At 43.2% G+C, this 20,646-nt stretch overlaps 1 protein-coding gene across 1 annotated transcript in view; it reads left to right on the top strand.

Moving 5' to 3' along the window:
• The window catches only part of MPP4 (MAGUK p55 scaffold protein 4), a 68,178-nt gene that overhangs the window by 14,883 nt on the left and 32,649 nt on the right, over positions 1-20,646 (top strand). The window contains exon 5 of the mRNA XM_075180147.1: positions 13,666-13,797. Coding sequence (XP_075036248.1) covers positions 13,666-13,797 — 132 coding nt within the window. The remainder of the gene's footprint in view (positions 1-13,665; positions 13,798-20,646) is intronic.

Raw genomic sequence — 20,646 nt, forward strand, 5'->3', positions numbered from 1 at the left:
AGGTGGAGCACTAAATTTGGTTATTTTAGGCCCAAAAACATTGTTTTTTTTAAACAAAATTGCAAAACAAAACCAAACAAAACCAAAACACGCAATGACGGTTTGGCAAAACCAAAACCAAAAAAACACGACGGTAATTCAGATCCAAAACCAAAACCAAAACACGGGGGTCAGTGAGCATCTCTAATGTCTGTGTGTATATATATATATATATATATATATATATATATATATATATATATATATATATACACATACAGGGTGATTCAAAAGTCGCAGTGTACCGTTTTATTTCAAAAACTCAACAGGAATTGGGCCGATTTCAAGATGGCGCCCATGTTTGGTACATACCGTAAAAGATAGACCAAGTCACCCATACCTTACTGGAGTATTCAGGTTTCCCAATTTCCTGTCAAGTTTTCGAAATAAAAGGGTGTACTGCGACTTTTGAATCACCCTGTGTATATATATATATATATTGTAACAAAAGGAGGCATTTAGCTGGCAATATGCAGAGAAAGCAGGGAGGCAGAGTAAAACATTTGTGCAGTAATGCACCTAGATTGAATGTAAGGACTTATGTATGAAAAGCAATAGTTTAAGTTTGGTTAAACGTACATGATTTGAAATCCTTCCTCTCAGCAAACAGACAGGGTGTGTCTGTTAGTGCAAACAGAGCCAGGGATGGGCGTTTCCTCTTAAAGAGAAGGTGGGTGTTTCATCTGTCCATCAAGCTAAGGCTGGGGGAGTAGTATCAGGTATAAAAGCTTGTTTGTATCATTTGTGCACTGAGACCAGCGCTGGGGAAGCTGGCTGGTCTTGAGAGAGCTGAGCTATGTCTAGCTAGCGTTTAGGGTCTCCAAGAATTGCTGTGAAATCTGTACGGTGTCAAAACATTTACCATCCTGACAATAAAACTACATAAAAAGGAAGAAGTTGTTCGCGTGTGCTTCTGCAGTAGCGGGCTCTTGCCACAAGTGGTGTCAGGAGTGGGATACTCCGGGAAGCAAGTTTCTGCTACCCAACCCGCGCAGACGTCAACATGGAGGAAGTTCTGAGAACCCTTGTGAATGTGGCCACTGCACAGCAATAGCAGCAAGCTCAGATGCTACAAGTTGCCGAGGCACAGGTGGAAAACACAAGGCTCTTAAGGGAAGAGTTAAGCCAGGTGAGGCGTGACAGAAATGAACCACCTGGTCCTGTTCTTCAGAAAATGTCGCCAGGTGATGACATAGAAGCATATCTGGTGTCCTTTGAGAGACTTGCAAAAAGGGCAAAATGGCCTCCTAAAGATTGGGCTGAGAGACTGGCGCCATATCTGACTGGTGAAGCTCAGCAAGCTTATATGGATCTAGATGAGGAACGGGCCTCTGATTATTTGTGCCTAAAGTCTGAGATATTGGCTCGCATTGGAGTTTCCGGGCCAGGCCGAGCTCAGCGCTATCACCAATGGCGCTATGATAAAGAAAAACCGGTCAGAGCGCAAGTGGCTGAGCTTTCTAAAATTTTAAAGAAATGGCTGCAGCCTGAGGAGAATTCGACTTCTCGGATTATTGAAGTTCTGGCGATAGATCACTGCATCCGGGGGCTAAACCGCGATTTGCAAAGGTGGGTTCTGCAATCAGACCCACAAACTTATGAAGAGCTTGCCACCGTGGTAGAAAGGTTTTGTGCGCTACAGCAAATGACTAAAGAACCTGCATTTTTGCCAATCCTTGCTACAGGGCCCAATGGCAAAACTGCTACGGACAGAGGGCCAGGTGCAAAGCCGTCTAATCTGAAGTGTTTCGATGTGGTGAGCCAGGCCACTTTAAGGCAGAGTGTCCTAAACTACAGGAACCCATGGACTGTTCCGTGGCACATATTGGGCCTGCATTTCCAATCTGTTTTACCATGAGTCCCACATCAGGAAGTCCTTTCTTGTTCCGGGTGACTGTGCTAATCAACCAAAACCTTGTTCTGGCCTTGGTTGACTCGGGGAGTGAACATTGGTTTCCAGCTCTGCCTTACCCAAAACCATAACTTCTCGGTTGCCCAAGGTGAAAGTTCTTTGAGTACATGGCACAACACAGGAGTATGAAAGAACAATACTACCAGTCACACTCAAAGACAAAACTCTTATGGTGGTAGCTGCCATAGCACCTAAACTCCCATATCCACTCATTTTGGGGCAAGACTTCCCACTGTTTAATGATGTCCTCGGTGAGCGGATCCGACCGGACATGCCGGCAACTGATGTAACGGTTGGAAGCCCGGTCTTAAAGGAACCGCCTAATAATCCACAACATCTGGACATCGATCTTTGGGAACCGCCAAACCGGAATGCCATCCTGGGAGTTCCACAAAAACATCCACCTGCGGGGAAACATGGACAGTCCAAACTAGCATTGGTCGGTGATGTCGCAGATGAGCCCACCCCGCCTGTCAGTGAGGATACGGACTGGTCCGCAATACCAATTTTGTTTCCTCTGCAGGACTTTGCTCGAGACCAACTTAATGATGCCACTTTGGAATATGCCTTTAAAAATGTGACTGAGGTAAATGGGGTAGCGAAAGTCACCCAGCCTGCAGAAGGTATACCATATTTTATTGTTAAAAATAATTTCCTGTTTAGAGTTGCTAACGTACAGGGGGAAAAAGTAGAACAATTAATGCTTCCTCAGGTCCATGTACCCCTAGTGTTAAAAGCAGCACACACATGTCTGTGGGGGACACCTAGGGGAGGATAAAACACGAGAACGAGTTCTGCTTAGGTTTTACTGGCCCGGTGTACACATGGCAGTGAAAAAGTATTGCCGGTCCTGCCCCATTTTTCAGAGAACCTGTCCCAAACCCATATACAGGGCACCTCTCATTCCAATACCAATAGTACAAGTTCCCTTTGAACAGATAGCTATGGACCTTGTGGGGCCACTGGAAAAATCCGCACGTGGGCACCAGTATATACTAGTGGTGCTTGACTATGCAACCAGGTATCCAGAGGCAATTCCCCTACGAAACATAAAGTCCAGCACCATAGCTAGAGAACTTGTATTGATACACGCTTAGTAATACCCGAAGAAATTCTCACAGACCAGGGTACTCCATTCATGTCTAAACTGATGAAGGACATGTGCCAGTTGCTAGGGGTTATGGCGCTTCACACCTCTGTATACCATCCACAAACAGATGGCTTGGTGGAACGCTTTACCCGCACATTAAAGCACATGCTCAGGAAAGCAGTGGCTCAAGAGAAAAAAGATTGGGACACTCTTATTCCCTATTTGATGTTTGCCATCTGTGAGGTACCTCAAGCTTCAACAGGGTTTAGTCCCTTTAAGTTATTGTTTGGGAGACAGCCCAGGGGTATCTTGGATATGTTAAAAAAAGTGTGGGAGCAGCAAGGTCCCAGGGAGCCAAATCTGGTACAATTTGTGTCCCAAATGTATGAGAGGCTAGGAAAGATAGGGCCCATTGTGCAGCAACATGTAAAAGAGGCTCAGGAACGACAGAGAAAAAGTTATGATAAAAGTGCTGTTGTTCGATCTTTCAAGCCTGGGGACAAGGTCCTAGTCCTGGTTCCTACCCAGGAAAGCAAACTTTTCGCCCATTGACAGGGTCCATATGAAGTTCTAGAGGCTGTCGGTCCTGTCAATTACAGAGTCCGCCAGTTAGGTAGGAGAAGGGAGGAGCAAATATATCATGTTAACCTCCTTAAACCTTGGCATGATGAGGAAACCTCTCCTCAGGTAGTGAGTACTGCCATTGAAAAGTCTGAAGTGCCCATAGAGCCAGCTTTGCCCATTCAGCAGAGACAACAGACTGAAGAAATGATTCGCCAGAACAGGGATGTCTTCTCTTCCATTTCTGGGTGCACTACCTTAATCGAACACGACATTGTCACTGCGCCAGGAGTCATTGTAAATCAGAAGCCGTATCGTATTCCAGAAGCCAGACGGGTGGACGTGAGAAAAGAGATTGAGAAGATGCTCCAGTTAGATGTGATTGAAGAGTCCACTAGCGAGTGGAATAGTCCCATTGTGCTTGTCCCGAAACCCAATGGGACAATTAGGTTCTGCAATGACTTTAGGCGCCTAAACGGTATGTCTCAGTTTGATGCCTATCCGATGCCACGTGTGGATGAACTAGTGGAAAATCTTGCTGGTAGCAATTATTTGACAACCCTTGATCTAACAAAGGGTTATTGGTAAGTTCCCCTGACTTCCACAACCAAGCCAAATACTGCATTTTCCACTGCTGATGGTTTCTATCAATATAAAGTCCTACCCTTTGGGTTGCATGGGGCACCTTCCACCTTCCAAAGGGCCATGAATAAATTGCTACGACCTCACACAGCTTATGCAGCCGCTTACTTGGACGATATAGTGATTTATACCCCAGACTGGAGATCACATTTAGCCAAAGTTGAGGCGGTCTTAGCTTTATTAAGGTCAGCAGGGTTAACGGCTAACCCAGAGAAATGTGCCATAGCCATGAGAGAAGCCAAATATTTGGGGTACGTTGATGGTCGAGGGCATGTAAAACCCCAGCTAGACAAAGTGGAGGCAGTCAAAAATTGGGCAAGACCAGAGAAAAAGTTGCAGTTAAGAACCTTTTTAGGCTTAGTAGGTTACTACAGGCGGTTTGTAAGCCACTTCGCCACTAGAGCTGCTCCACTTACAGACATGTTAAAAAAAAAGTTGTCCAGATAGATTAACCTGGTCTGATTTTGCAGAAACCGCCTGGTCTGATCTTCGGTTAGCTCTTTGTTCCTCCCCAGTTCTACAAGCACCGGATTTTACCCGGAGGTTCTTCTTCCAAACTGATGCTTCTGGTGTTGGCTTAGGTGCAGTCTTGGCACAGGAGAAGAATGGAGTAGAAAATCCTGTCCTGTACCTAAGTCGTAAGTTGCTTCCAAGGGAACAAAAATATGCCAATGTAGAGAAAGAATGCCTCGCCATAAAATGGGCTACAGATGCTCTGCGCTATTATCTCCTAGGCAGAGAGTTCACCTTAATAACAGACCATGCACCATTGAGATGGTGTCACAGGCACTAGGAGTTTTACCCAGAATTCACCAGGTGGAATTTCACTTTACCAGAGGCGCGGAGTCTAACACAACTGGTCTTCTCCAGGAACTCCCGCAAGGGAGTATGGTTTTAGCGGCTGCCACTGTGCAGGTCGCAGCCCTCTGGGAAGTGTGGTGAATATACAGAACTGTACAACTGAATAGGAAAGGGAATGTCACTGATATAAATGCAGAGTCTCTGAACAATGGAAACAATGGTAACATGGTAGACTGATGAGCAGTAATAAAAGGAGGAGAAAGTTCCAAAGTGCATTAGCACACAGGTAGCATACAGCAGACCAATATATGACAACTGGATAAAGTCTATGGAAGGACCAATCAATAATGAAGCAGGAGAGTCAGCGACTCGCAGCTATACTTCAGGGGCACTATAGGCTTTAGTCCTAATAACAGGTGCCATGCAAAATAGTAGGGTAAGCTGCTCCTGACATATGTTCCCGCTGGTAACTGTAAAGACTTGTGCAGATGTTGGTATAATACTAGATAGCGTGGAGCGGTCTGCAGTTGGCAAGTTGTACCACTAATATGAAGAGAAGACTTGATCGGGTGCAGGTATTTTACAAGGTAGCGTGAAGTGGTCTCCGGCTAGCAAGTTGTACCACTGATATGGAGAGAAGACTTGTCCGGGTGCAGGTATGTTACAAGGTAGCGTGAAGTGGTCTGCGGCTTACAAGTTGTACCACTGATATGGAGAGAAGACTTGTCCGGGTGCAGGTATGTAATCAGGTAGCGTAGAGTGGTCTGCGACTAGCAAGTTGTACCACGATATGGAGAGAAGGCTTGTCCAGGCGCAGGTATGTTCCACAGCAAACAGAGAGCACGAGTAGAAACCGGAAACACCTCGGAGTCACAAGGGAATGAGAACCAAAGAACAGGCAATGATAATAGAGTAATAGGTGCCTTAAGTAGTGAGAGGTGATTGATTGACCAATGAGACTATGAGCAAGGTTTTAACAGTTCGTGGTTTCTGCACATGCGCAATCCTTGGTCAAGATGGCGGACGGCCGCGGCGCCGAACAGGCACCGGAAACAGAGAGAGAGACCCATGTCCCAAACCAGAGGCACTAGCCATCCGGTGAGTGACAGATGGATGCAGAACAACCCAGGAGGTAAATGCCAAGGTAACCTGCTGGTTCTTGGCACTGCAACCTTTCAAGTTCTCAGTAGAACATAGACCTGGGATTCTACACAAAAATGCAGATGCGTTGTCACGAAAATATGCGCTCCTCGCGAAGTCCGCGTCCCCCTACTTGGAGACGCTAGGGGGAGGGATATGTAACAAAAGGAGGCATTTAGCTGGCAATATGCAGAGAAAGCAGGGAAGTAGAGTAAAACATTTGTGCAGTAATGCACCTAGATTGAATGTAAAGACTTATGTATGAAAAGCAATAGTTTAAGTTTGGTTAAACTTACATGATTTGTTCCTTCCCACCCCCCTCTCTTACAACCCCCCCCCCCCCAATTCTATTTTGATGTTGTCTGATCTATGTAAGATAAAGCAAGAAATAATATAAAAAACTGGTCACTTTACAGCTTAAGTTCCCTGTGGATGTCCTTCCAGGATTTCAGTACAATGTAAATGTCTTCCTATGCACACACTGTAACTTTCAGATTTTGTATCTTGTATACCTTGTATTGCTTGACCATTCAAAATAAAGAATTATAAAAAAAAAACTTACATGATTTGAAATCCTTCCTCTCAGCAAACAGACATGGTGTGTCTGTTAGTGCAAACAGAGCCAGGGATGGGTGTTTCCTCTTAAAGAGAAGGTGGGTGTGTCATCTGTCCATCAAGCTAAGGCTGGGGGAGGAGTATCAGGTATAAAAGCTTGTTTGTATCATTTGTGCACTGAGACCAACGCTGGGGAAGCTGGCTGGTCTTGAGAGAGCTGAGCTATGTCTAGCTAGCGTTTAGGGTCTCCAAGAATTGCTGTGAAATCTGTACGGTGTCAAAACATTTACCATCCTGACAATAAAACTACATAAAAAGGAAGAAGTTGTTCGCGTGTGCTTCTGCAGTAGCGGGCTCTTGCCACAAGTGGTGTCAGGAGTGGGATACTCCGGGAAGCAAGTTTCTGCTACCCAACCCGCGCAGACGTCAACATGGAGGAAGTTCTGAGAACCCTTGTGAATGTGGCCGCTGCACAGCAATAGCAGCAAGCTCAGATGCTACAAGTTGCCGAGGCACAGGTGGAAAACACAAGGCTCTTAAGGGAAGAGTTAAGCCAGGTGAGGCGTGACAGAAATGAACCACCTGGTCCTGTTCTTCAGAAAATGTCGCCAGGTGATGACATAGAAGCATATCTGGTGTCCTTTGAGAGACTTGCAAAAAGGGCAAAATGGCCTCCTAAAGATTGGGCTGAGAGACTGGCGCCATATCTGACTGGTGAAGCTCAGCAAGCTTATATGGATCTAGATGAGGAACGGGCCTCTGATTATTTGTGCCTAAAGTCTGAGATATTGGCTCGCATTGGAGTTTCCGGGCCAGGCCGAGCTCAGCGCTATCACCAATGGCGCTATGATAAAGAAAAACCGGTCAGAGCGCAAGTGGCTGAGCTTTCTAAAATTTTAAAGAAATGGCTGCAGCCTGAGGAGAATTCGCCTTCTCGGATTATTGAAGTTCTGGCGATAGATCACTGCATCCGGGGGCTAAACCGCGATTTGCAAAGGTGGGTTCTGCAATCAGACCCACAAACTTATGAAGAGCTTGCCACCGTGGTAGAAAGGTTTTGTGCGCTACAGCAAATGACTAAAGAACCTGCATTTTTGCCAATCCTTGCTACAGGGCCCAATGGCAAAACTGCTACGGACAGAGGGCCAGGTGCAAAGCCGTCTAATCTGAAGTGTTTCGATGTGGTGAGCCAGGCCACTTTAAGGCAGAGTGTCCTAAACTACAGGAACCCATGGACTGTTCCGTGGCACATATTGGGCCTGCATTTCCAATCTGTTTTACCATGAGTCCCACATCAGGAAGTCCTTTCTTGTTCCGGGTGACTGTGCTAATCAACCAAAACCTTGTTCTGGCCTTGGTTGACTCGGGGAGTGAACATTGGTTTCCAGCTCTGCCTTACCCAAAACCATAACTTCTCGGTTGCCCAAGGTGAAAGTTCTTTGAGTACATGGCACAACACAGGAGTATGAAAGAACAATACTACCAGTCACACTCAAAGACAAAACTCTTATGGTGGTAGCTGCCATAGCACCTAAACTCCCATATCCACTCATTTTGGGGCAAGACTTCCCACTGTTTAATGATGTCCTCGGTGAGCGGATCCGACCGGACATGCCGGCAACTGATGTAACGGTTGGAAGCCCGGTCTTAAAGGAACCGCCTAAGAATCCACAACATCTGGACATCGATCTTTGGGAACCGCCAAACCGGAATGCCATCCTGGGAGTTCCACAAAAGCATCCACCTGCGGGGAAACATGGACAGTCCAAACTAGCATTGGTCGGTGATGTCGCAGATGAGCCCACCCCGCCTGTCAGTGAGGATACGGACTGGTCCGCAATACCAATTTTGTTTCCTCTGCAGGACTTTGCTCGAGACCAACTTAATGATGCCACTTTGGAATATGCCTTTAAAAATGTGACTGAGGTAAATGGGGTAGCGAAAGTCGCCCAGCCTGCAGAAGGTATACCATATTTTATTGTTAAAAATAATTTCCTGTTTAGAGTTGCTAACGTACAGGGGGAAAAAGTAGAACAATTAATGCTTCCTCAGGTCCATGTACCCCTAGTGTTAAAAGCAGCACACACATGTCTGTGGGGGACACCTAGGGGAGGATAAAACACGAGAACGAGTTCTGCTTAGGTTTTACTGGCCCGGTGTACACATGGCAGTGAAAAAGTATTGCCGGTCCTGCCCCATTTTTCAGAGAACCTGTCCCAAACCCATATACAGGGCACCTCTCATTCCAATACCAATAGTACAAGTTCCCTTTGAACAGATAGCTATGGACCTTGTGGGGCCACTGGAAAAATCCGCACGTGGGCACCAGTATATACTACTGGTGCTTGACTATGCAACCAGGTATCCAGAGGCAATTCCCCTACGAAACATAAAGTCCAGCACCATAGCTAGAGAACTTGTATTGATACACGCTTAGGAATACCCGAAGAAATTCTCACAGACCAGGGTACTCCATTCATGTCTAAACTGATGAAGGACATGTGCCAGTTGCTAGGGGTTATGGCGCTTCACACCTCTGTATACCATCCACAAACAGATGGCTTGGTGGAACGCTTTAACCGCACATTAAAGCACATGCTCAGGAAAGCAGTGGCTCAAGAGAAAAAAGATTGGGACACTCTTATTCCCTATTTGATGTTTGCCATCTGTGAGGTACCTCAAGCTTCAACAGAGTTTAGTCCCTTTAAGTTATTGTTTGGGAGACAGCCCAGGGGTATCTTGGATATGTTAAAAAAAGGGTGGGAGCAGCAAGGTCCCAGGGAGCCAAATCTGGTACAATTTGTGTCCCAAATGTATGAGAGGCTAGGAAAGATAGGGCCCATTGTGCAGCAACATGTAAAAGAGGCTCAGGAACGACAGAGAAAAAGTTATGATAAAAGTGCTGTTGTTCGATCTTTCAAGCCTGGGGACAAGGTCCTAGTCCTGGTTCCTACCCAGGAAAGCAAACTTTTCGCCCATTGGCAGGGTCCATATGAAGTTCTAGAGGCTGTCGGTCCTGTCAATTACAGAGTCCGCCAGTTAGGTAGGAGAAGGGAGGAGCAAATATATCATGTTAACCTCCTTAAACCTTGGCATGATGAGGAAACCTCTCCTCAGGTAGTGAGTACTGCCATTGAAAAGTCTGAAGTGCCCATAGAGCCAGCTTTGCCCATTCAGCAGAGACAACAGACTGAAGAAATGATTCGCCGGAACAGGGATGTCTTCTCTTCCATTTCTGGGTGCACTACCTTAATCGAACACGACATTGTCACTGCGCCAGGAGTCATTGTAAATCAGAAGCCGTATCGTATTCCAGAAGCCAGACGGGTGGACGTGAGAAAAGAGATTGAGAAGATGCTCCAGTTAGATGTGATTGAAGAGTCCACTAGCGAGTGGAATAGTCCCATTGTGCTTGTCCCGAAACCCGATGGGACAATTAGGTTCTGCAATGACTTTAGGCGCCTAAACGGTATGTCTCAGTTTGATGCCTATCCGATGCCACGTGTGGATGAACTAGTGGAAAATCTTGCTGGTAGCAATTATTTGACAACCCTTGATCTAACAAAGGGTTATTGGTAAGTTCCCCTGACTTCCACAACCAAGCCAAATACTGCATTTTCCACTGCTGATGGTTTCTATCAATATAAAGTCCTACCCTTTGGGTTGCATGGGGCACCTTCCACCTTCCAAAGGGCCATGAATAAATTGCTACGACCTCACACAGCTTATGCAGCCGCTTACTTGGACGATATAGTGATTTATACCCCAGACTGGAGATCACATTTAGCCAAAGTTGAGGCGGTCTTAGCTTTATTAAGGTCAGCAGGGTTAACGGCTAACCCAGAGAAATGTGCCATAGCCATGAGAGAAGCCAAATATTTGGGGTACGTTGATGGTCGAGGGCATGTAAAACCCCAGCTAGACAAAGTGGAGGCAGTCAAAAATTGGGCAAGACCAGAGAAAAAGTCGCAGTTAAGAACCTTTTTAGGCTTAGTAGGTTACTACAGGCGGTTTGTAAGCCACTTCGCCACTAGAGCTGCTCCACTTACAGACATGTTAAAAAAAAAGTTGTCCAGATTGATTAACCTGGTCTGATTTTGCAGAAACCGCCTGGTCTGATCTTCGGTTAGCTCTTTGTTCCTCCCCAGTTCTACAAGCACCGGATTTTACCCGGAGGTTCTTCTTCCAAACTGATGCTTCTGGTGTTGGCTTAGGTGCAGTCTTGGCACAGGAGAAGAATGGAGTAGAAAATCCTGTCCTGTACCTAAGTCGTAAGTTGCTTCCAAGGGAACAAAAATATGCCAATGTGGAGAAAGAATGCCTCGCCATAAAATGGGCTACAGATGCTCTGCGCTATTATCTCCTAGGCAGAGAGTTCACCTTAATAACAGACCATGCACCATTGAGATGGTGTCACAGGCACTAGGAGTTTTACCCAGAATTCACCAGGTGGAATTTCACTTTACCAGAGGCGCGGAGTCTAACACAACTGGTCTTCTCCAGGAACTCCCGCAAGGGAGTATGGTTTTAGCGGCTGCCACTGTGCAGGTCGCAGCCCTCTGGGAAGTGTGGTGAATATACAGAACTGTACAACTGAATAGGAAAGGGAATGTCAATGATATAAATGCAGAGTCTCTGAACAATGGAAACAATGGTAACATGGTAGACTGATGAGCAGTAATAAAAGGAGGAGAAAGTTCCAAAGTGCATTAGCACACAGGTAGCATACAGCAGACCAATATATGACAACTGGATAAAGTCTATGGAAGGACCAATCAATAATGAAGCAGGAGAGTCAGCGACTCGCAGCTATACTTCAGGGGCACTATAGGCTTTAGTCCTAATAACAGGTGCCATGCAAAATAGTAGGGTAAGCTGCTCCTGACATATGTTCCCGCTGGTAACTGTAAAGACTTGTGCAGATGTTGGTATAATACTAGATAGCGTGGAGCGGTCTGCGGTTAGCAAGTTGTACCACTAATATGAAGAGAAGACTTGTCCGGGTGCAGGTATTTTACAAGGTAGCGTGAAGTGGTCTCCGGCTAGCAAGTTGTACCACTGATATGGAGAGAAGACTTGTCCGGGTGCAGGTATGTTACAAGGTAGCGTGAAGTGGTCTGCGGCTTACAAGTTGTACCACTGATATGGAGAGAAGACTTGTCCGGGTGCAGGTATGTAATCAGGTAGCGTAGAGTGGTCTGCGACTAGCAAGTTGTACCACGATATGGAGAGAAGGCTTGTCCAGGTGCAGGTATGTAACAAGGTAGCGTGGAGTGGTCTGCGGCTGGCAAGTTGTACCACGATATAGAGAGAAGGCTTGTCCAGGCGCAGGTATGTTCCACAGCAAACAGAGAGCACGAGTAGAAACCGGAAACACCTCGGAGTCACAAGGGAATGAGAACCAAAGAACAGGCAATGATAATAGAGTAATAGGTGCCTTAAGTAGTGAGAGGTGATTGATTGACCAATGAGACTATGAGCAAGGTTTTAACAGTTCGTGGTTTCTGCACATGCGCAATCCTTGGTCAAGATGGCGGACGGCCGCGGCGCCGAACAGGCACCGGAAACAGAGAGAGAGACCCATGTCCCAAACCAGAGGCACTAGCCATCCGGTGAGTGACAGATGGATGCAGAACAACCCAGGAGGTAAATGCCAAGGTAACCTGCTGGTTCTTGGCACTGCAACCTTTCAAGTTCTCAGTAGAACATAGACCTGGGATTCTACACAAAAATGCAGATGCGTTGTCACGAAAATATGCGCTCCTCGCGAAGTCCGCGTCCCCCTACTTGGAGACGCTAGGGGGAGGGATATGTAACAAAAGGAGGCATTTAGCTGGCAATATGCAGAGAAAGCAGGGAAGTAGAGTAAAACATTTGTGCAGTAATGCACCTAGATTGAATGTAAAGACTTATGTATGAAAAGCAATAGTTTAAGTTTGGTTAAACTTACATGATTTGTTCCTTCCCACCCCCCCTCTCTTACAACCCCCCCCCCCAATTCTATTTTGATGTTGTCTGATCTATGTAAGATAAAGCAAGAAATAATATAAAAAACTGGTCACTTTACAGCTTAAGTTCCCTGTGGATGTCCTTCCAGGATTTCAGTACAATGTAAATGTCTTCCTATGCACACACTGTAACTTTCAGATTTTGTATCTTGTATACCTTGTATTGCTTGACCATTCAAAATAAAGAATTATAAAAAAAAAAACTTACATGATTTGAAATCCTTCCTCTCAGCAAACAGACATGGTGTGTCTGTTAGTGCAAACAGAGCCAGGGATGGGTGTTTCCTCTTAAAGAGAAGGTGGGTGTGTCATCTTTCCATCAAGCTAAGGCTGGGGGAGGAGTATCAGGTATAAAAGCTTGTTTGTATCATTTGTGCACTGAGACCAACGCTGGGGAAGCTGGCTGGTCTTGAGAGAGCTGAGCTATGTCTAGCTAGCGTTTAGGGTCTCCAAGAATTGCTGTGAAATCTGTACGGTGGCAAAACATTTACCATCCTGACAATAAAACCACATAAAAAGGAAGAAGTTGTTTGCATGCGCTTCTGCAGTAGCGGGCTCTTGCCACAATATATATATATATATATATATATATATATATATATATATATATATATAGAGAGAGAGAGAGAGAGAGAGATGTAGAGATAGATATCTATATATAATGCAGATCCGTCAGATCGATAACCAAGTGTAATCAGTGAGACAGTCGGCACTGGATGCCTGCAAAAGTAGAGAATCATACGAAGACTGGTTGGAAACAGGTTTATTCTACAGGGTTGTAGTAACTGTTTATTTTCCGTACATGTACTATATAGAGGCTCCTGTAACCTTTTTATGCAGCCTGGTAATTCTTTCTTGATGCTTACAGGAAAGTGTTTTTTACCCATCCATGCATTACATATAATTTACCTCCTCAGGCACTGCTCTCTGCCCATGATATAGTGGCTCAGAAAGATTTTGAGCCCATTCTTCCTCCGCTGCCGGATAACATCCCTGAGAATGAGGAGGCCATGAGGATTGTGTGCCTGGTTAAAAACAAGCAGCCTCTGGTAAGCGTTAAATAGAGGTGCATTATGATATCATTTATTTGAGTCAACATATTCCAGATCCCAAAAATATTTTATGACCATAAAATAAATTTCACTTGTATCATGTATTAGAAGAATTTGCAAACAAGACCAGTGTTCTTGCTGAAGGACTTGGAGTCTATTTCTAATTTGTGATGGACTACTGATCATGTCAGAATTACAGAAATTGTCTTTTCTTGGAGTCATAATATATAAAGTTTTTAGGACAATTAAAACTTAAAAAAATGTATTTTAAAATAATTGCTTCTTCCTGCAACAGAATAGAGGGGGAACCCTTAGGAAATTAAGTCTCCACTAAGGAAGGTCCAATATTCAGATCATGCCTCAACATAGTGTAATGTCAGGCTAGCTCTATTTGTATAGTTCTGTTGTTTCAGTGTGCCAACACAACAACATTTTAAAATTCCAGTGCGGTACTTTGGCGCTGGGACTTCCAAATGTTATTACATGAGCTGACTGAAGCAACAGCATAATGGGATGAGAAACAGAATTAACTGTACTGTCCACAGTGGATAGCTCTGTACATCAGATCTTTCCTTGTAGGGTTTAAATTTTTCAGGAAAAACCCTGCACAGAGCAAGAGTGTCCTAGGGTAGGAATCAGAGGCAGAACTAGCAAACTGTGGGCCCCGGTGCAGGGAGGCGAGGAGGAGGGAACTGGGGCCCCCTTACAATCTGCATCTGCCATGCAACGGGCCCCATTATCTCCATGGGCCCCGGTGTACTGCACCTGCTGTACCAATGGTAGTTCCACCACTGGTAGGGACCCCTTACTATGCTGATGAGGTGTGTATTTAATTTTTAAAGATAAGTGGTAATTTTTTTTAATATACTTATATCTCTAGCAAAACAGCTACTTCAGACTGTTGGTGAAAGTTTGAAGGGACTAATGCTCGTCTTCCTTTAAAGGACCGCTAAGCCTAAAATATACATTGACATATACAGGATTTCTACCTGTCCATTTGCCTATGGGTGATCTCTAGGTCCCATCAATTCACTGGTAGAGAGAGTCAGAATTTATGATCCTGCCCTTTCGATATTTAAGTCTGTGTGTTACACTAACCCTTTCTTACAAATCCAGGGACTGCTTAATGCAAAGGTGATGACATACCACATTAGCAAGCTCATGGCTTATGGATGGAACTTATATAGCTTATATGAGCTACTTGATATTCACAAATATATATATCTAAAAGATTTAAGAACTTCAAAACTAAAACATATTTGAGATAACTTTATCATAGGTTATTTTCCTATGCAAGTTAAACTTCCTTTCTTACCATTAGATATTAAACAAGGGTTCCACCTAGGACTTTTAGCATCCCTTTTCCAGCTGCCACATTTTGTGGAAATACTAGTTGCTCATCTATGTGCTCTCCAGTCTACACCCTCTATCCCTGCACTTGCTTTATCTCTCTGCTACTCTCTCCTCCCCTCCATCATTCAAAGAAGGAACCCTATCTGCTAAGCCCAGCCTCCTTTCAGGTGTTTGTAGGCCCCACCCCTTGCTGGTGTCCCATTGAGCCCCACCATTCAGATGTGTTGTATTGCCTTGCCCTCTCATGGCTGTCACCCCACACAGGTGAAATATCTAAACCTAAATGCTTAAATGCTGTTTACGGCAGTTACTACACGTAGCAGAATGAAACATTTTCAGCATTTATTAGTCACATAAATCTCACATACAGCACTCACCTGAGCATGCGTGATGTCTGTGACAAAGGGATAATCACAACAAAATCACATGGTCTGTATAAAAATGATTTAACTACCCCTTTAATCTTAAATTCACCATAACAAATACTTGATTCCAAAGCGAACACTAAGTTCTTTGGTTTTCCTAGACTAATATGCTACTACAATCAACTTAAATTAACTAGTCATTGTAAACCATAAAAACTACATTCTCCTTTCCCAGCCATGTCATTTACATGTTTGGTTTCCCTCAATCTCAACATTTATTTTTTTTAATTCTTAGCTTTAATGTAAATTATAGTTGGCCTTGGTGTTATTACTTTTCCTAAAGATAAATTGGCCAGTGTTTCCTCAGAAGTTTCCCTAATGTTTTTGATGAATTGCTAAATTGTATAACAAAGATCTCTTTACCTAATTCTTTAGTTTCTTCATATGCTGTTGTTTTCTATGGTGTTGGAGTTCACTTCTTCACTATGGCTTGCCTTGTCCAATATATGTAGGTTGAACTGAGCAATTTCTTTTTTATTCTGTTAACTGTCCTGGTATATTGACATAAGACATTTCTGATAGTAGTTGTTTGTTGCCAGAGTGAAATTGATTTATTGAATGTTTGGGTCATAATGTTATCGCTCTCAATATATGGGGAAGATTTAAAATGGTTACAGTGTGATGCTTTGGTAAAGATCTCCTGGAGGTGTATGCAAAAAAGAGAGGTTTTCATTACTGTAATTGAAGGTAATGCACGCATAACCATAGCCTGCGGAACCTCGTGGCTAATTGAATTTCCCCCTATATCTCTAATTCTAGGAAGGCATATTTTTCTCTGCTGTGTTTTTTTGAGAATTCTAGATAAGGACTATTAGGTTATTACAGAAGAATCTTATGAGTCATCCTGCATGCCCCCCAAATAATAACACATTAACGTTTTATGTTTGCCAGAATATTAAGTCTGTTTGAAATGTGATATTGCTCCTCCTACCTGGCCATGAATAAATTAGTATAATTTGGATGTGAACGTGTCCCCCTTGTCCTTCTTTGTATGTGACTGTAGAACCAGAAATAGTCTACAGTATGATGCACTGTGCTAGCTCCTCAGGGCAGTTGATGATAAAGAGTCAGCAGAATTATTGCTGTTCTTCTTGTTTTTTCATCAATTTATACAGAGCATGTCTAATACATATTATACACATTACAAGAATGATACATGCAATAAAATATAATTAGTCCTTATATTGATCATATTACCGGATCAAAAGTAAAGCAAGAAAATAAGATCAATTTAAGGAAATATGTGATCACCTAGGACTCTTTAACCGTGTAATGCAGTAGAGGTCTGCAAGTGGAAGGAGACAGGGCAGTTTCTGAGGCAAAACCCATCAAGGAAATTATCTTACCTAGTGTGTGCTGGGTTTATCAAAAAATGTTCTACTATATTTTCCTTGGACACCATTTGTCTAGTTGTATTTACTGATCTCTATGAATAGAGGGTAATTACTCAGCTAGAAGGGTAAACATGAGATATGTATTTTTTAAAATGCATATTCATATTTATAATGTGAAATGCATTATTTAATTCTACAATATTGAATGCAAGTATTTAAGTAATTAACAGTTTTAATATCATACTCTAAAGATACTCATTAAATGAATGATTACTGAGATGTACTGAGGGTTGATACTGATTCTATGAGGACCCAAAGCATCAAATTGCTGCAGCCAGTTGATGTTATATTGACGTAATAATGCCTTAGTTGCTATCTTCTAATGGGCGGTTAACTTTTTCATTTGCTATAAACCTTAATTCATTGGGTGAATGATGGTCAACTTTAATGTAATGCATTAAGGTATGACCAGAATGGTAAGTTTGTCATGCTTAATGTTATGAATACACCTAAATGTTTAATCTCTTTGGTACCATTTCTAGTTATAGCTAGATTTGAGGGACACTGTGTGCTAAGAGGAGACACGAAGAAGCATGGCCTCTAATTTTAAGTAGTTAATTTTGTACATAAGATCTCTTCAAAATCACAAATCAAAGCATGTTTTTGTAGCAATCTCACGGTGCCCAATTATCTACTTGAAATCAGAGGGTATGCTTCTTCATGTTATGAGATTGGGCAGAGAAATCCTTGGATGGGTTAGAGTAAATAATATATAATGCGCAAAAAGTGAAATATTAGGTAATATTAATATTATTACCAATATTATAATACCTGCACACCACAAATATTATAGTTAGACCTGATAAGCAGTGCAAGTGGCTCAATCTCCAGGACAGCAGGCAGCTTTGTAAGGTACAATTTCAATGGTTACTTTATCAGAAGCAGTTCCATTAATTAGAACATTTGCTGATGGGTCAGTGTATAGGGCGAGAATGGCATTCAGAAAGTCTCCAGATATGCTAAAATATCTGATAGTGTAAGCCATAAAAATCCAAGAGATTCTATCAAATGCTTTTTTAACGAGAGAATGTAATAGCTGGAAATCTACCGGAGTTTATAATTTGTATTAGATGTATTGACCCACCTCATATTGTTCCTAGCATGTCAACCCTGGATGAAGCTCACTTGATCATTGGCACACATCAAGCTCTTAGCCACATTTACAATGTCTGCGCTGTGATATCATGGCTGTCTGGGTCTCTTCTGTTCACCTGCTGCAGTCTTGAGCACAAATTATTCATTGTAAACAAACACCTACTCTTTGTTCTGCTGCATGGGCACAACCATCTTAGATTCAGTCAGGTGACCTTCCAGCCCAACCAGATTTAGCAGCTGTGATCACATGATCTGTGCGACCAATAGGTATTTGAAACACCCTATTTAAACCTGCTTCTGAGATCTGCTCATTGCCAGAACAACACACATTCTCTCTTGAGGATAGTTCTTGGCTCCAGGTTCCAGTTGCTTCCAGCACTGTTCCTGAATATCCTGCATTACCAAGTGATCATCTCTCTGCAAGTATTCAGTATTCATTACGAGTGCTTACCTAAGCAAGAACTTTGCGCATACTTGCCAACTCTCCTGGAATGTCCGGGAGACTCCCGCATTTTGCGAGAGTCTCCCGGACTCCCGGGTGAGTGTGGCAATCTCCCGAATTCTGCCCACTTAACTAGGAAGCGCCCCACTTCCTAGTGAAGTGGGCAGAATTAGATCCCAAACGCCGCGATTCCCGGTGAATCGTGGCATTTAGCCCCGCCCCCTCTGTCAAATGACGCGATTTGCGTCATGACATCACAGGGGGCGGAGCCGAAATGACGCGATTTCGGCCGCCCCGCCCTCTCACGCCCACCTCCACTGGCTGGCTCCCGGAAGGGAGCTGAAGAAAGTAGGTAAGTATGACTTTGCGTTTTCTAGGTGTTACACATTCTGAGTTCCTAATAGTGGGTTCCAGTTCCGTGCACCTGGTTACAGGTGCTGGGGTTGTGTTTCCACAAACAGTGTTGCTATGGTGGATTCCAGTTCCGTACCCTGGTGCAGACTCCTTTCCTATACTCCGCACCTGCTAGTGCTACTCAGTGCACTCCAGATGAGCAGAGAGTTTATCAAGGATTTCAGTTTATGTCGCACTCCTGCTTCAGCAACACCCAAGGGTCTCTAATCAGTTCAAGAAAAACAGACGACTATGACAATCATAATGGATTAAGGAGGGGAGAACTTGGTTAGAAGTTAAATAGCGTTCTAGTTAGCAGAATTATCTTTCTTGTTGATTACCATTATCCTGGCTCCCAACATTTCACTCGGAATGTGGCTCCTTTTAGACATTCTTGTTGGTAGATGGAGATTATGAAAATGCTAGGTCATTGGAGACATATTCCAGGCTCCAACTATTTCCAACAATTTGTCAATTGTGGACGCCCCCACAAAATGCGAATTTAATGGCCAATTTCACCAGATTGGCTGACAAAATATCCACGTGTGATTACTTCAGTCAGTCTGCATACTGATTTATTTTGGTAGCTATTATGAATAAACAGAACATATAATTCAGGTAAGATTGTTCTTGTGACTATAGCCAAATCAGCATTTTTTACTGCTGTCACACCTTCATACCCAGGATAAACATATAAAGAGTTGATCATTCACCCCAACCACTGAATTACCCAAAATGTCTTGAATTTAGCTACATATATGATCAAATTGGATAGACCCAGTTATTTATTAATTGGGCCAAACAATTTGATGAAAGGAAACCCAGCCAGTGTGGTTGGCCATTGACCTACTTTTAATTCCAGACAAAGAAATAATATAATGGCGCCAGGTTATATATACTGATTAGTATATATAGAATAACCCCCTATGTTTATTTTTTCATTTAACTTGGTTCAGGATATGGGTATAAAAAATGATGTCCTGAAGTGTGCACCCTAATACTGAGAGCAATTTGCATAGAAGAAAAGGAACAGAAGTATATTTGAGGCACCCCAGGGTGTTTATTCAATTAATAAAATTAAATATCTTTTTTTTATGCATTAAAAAGTTTTATTTCAAACAAATTCGCTAAATTTTTACTAGCAATAGTTCTGCTGTCTCTGCTATCATAAATTAATAAAACACTTTTATTTGTGTCCAGTTCTTTAACTCTGCTATTGAAAATATTCTTTAGGCTTATGCTAAACTTCTTTATATAATAGGGAGAAGTTAGATATAATATTACAGATCGCTCATCAAGGTCATAAGATAATTAGCCCCTTGAAAATATTCTTCTTAGTTTTAAGACCGGTAAATAACTTGATTGGTATACAAACTTCTCCCTTCAATATGGAGATATATATCTATATGTTGCCTTTAAAATTCATTAATTATTTGTCTCTCTAAGCCTTTTAGAATAGTTTTAATTCATTTAGGTTTGTCGTGAGAAAGCATTTTAAGCAAAAAGCACGTCAGCGTTCGCTCTGCTCCTCTCTGCCACTAATACCTGCTATTGTTACTATATGGCCACAAGCTAGATCTTGTATTTACATTGCCCCTCCAACAGTCAGAGTGTGCCAGAAGATTAAATCTAGTATTTGATTCTTTGATCCTGTTCCTCCTCTGTTCCTACATATTGCATCCTTGTGCCTATCAGTGAGCCCTGGATATCCTATCCACGCCAGGGTGTTCTGGATATCCTATCC

The sequence above is a fragment of the Mixophyes fleayi genome, chromosome 7 (genome assembly GCF_038048845.1).
Source record: "Mixophyes fleayi isolate aMixFle1 chromosome 7, aMixFle1.hap1, whole genome shotgun sequence".
NCBI classification, from domain to species: Eukaryota; Metazoa; Chordata; class Amphibia; order Anura; family Limnodynastidae; genus Mixophyes; species Mixophyes fleayi.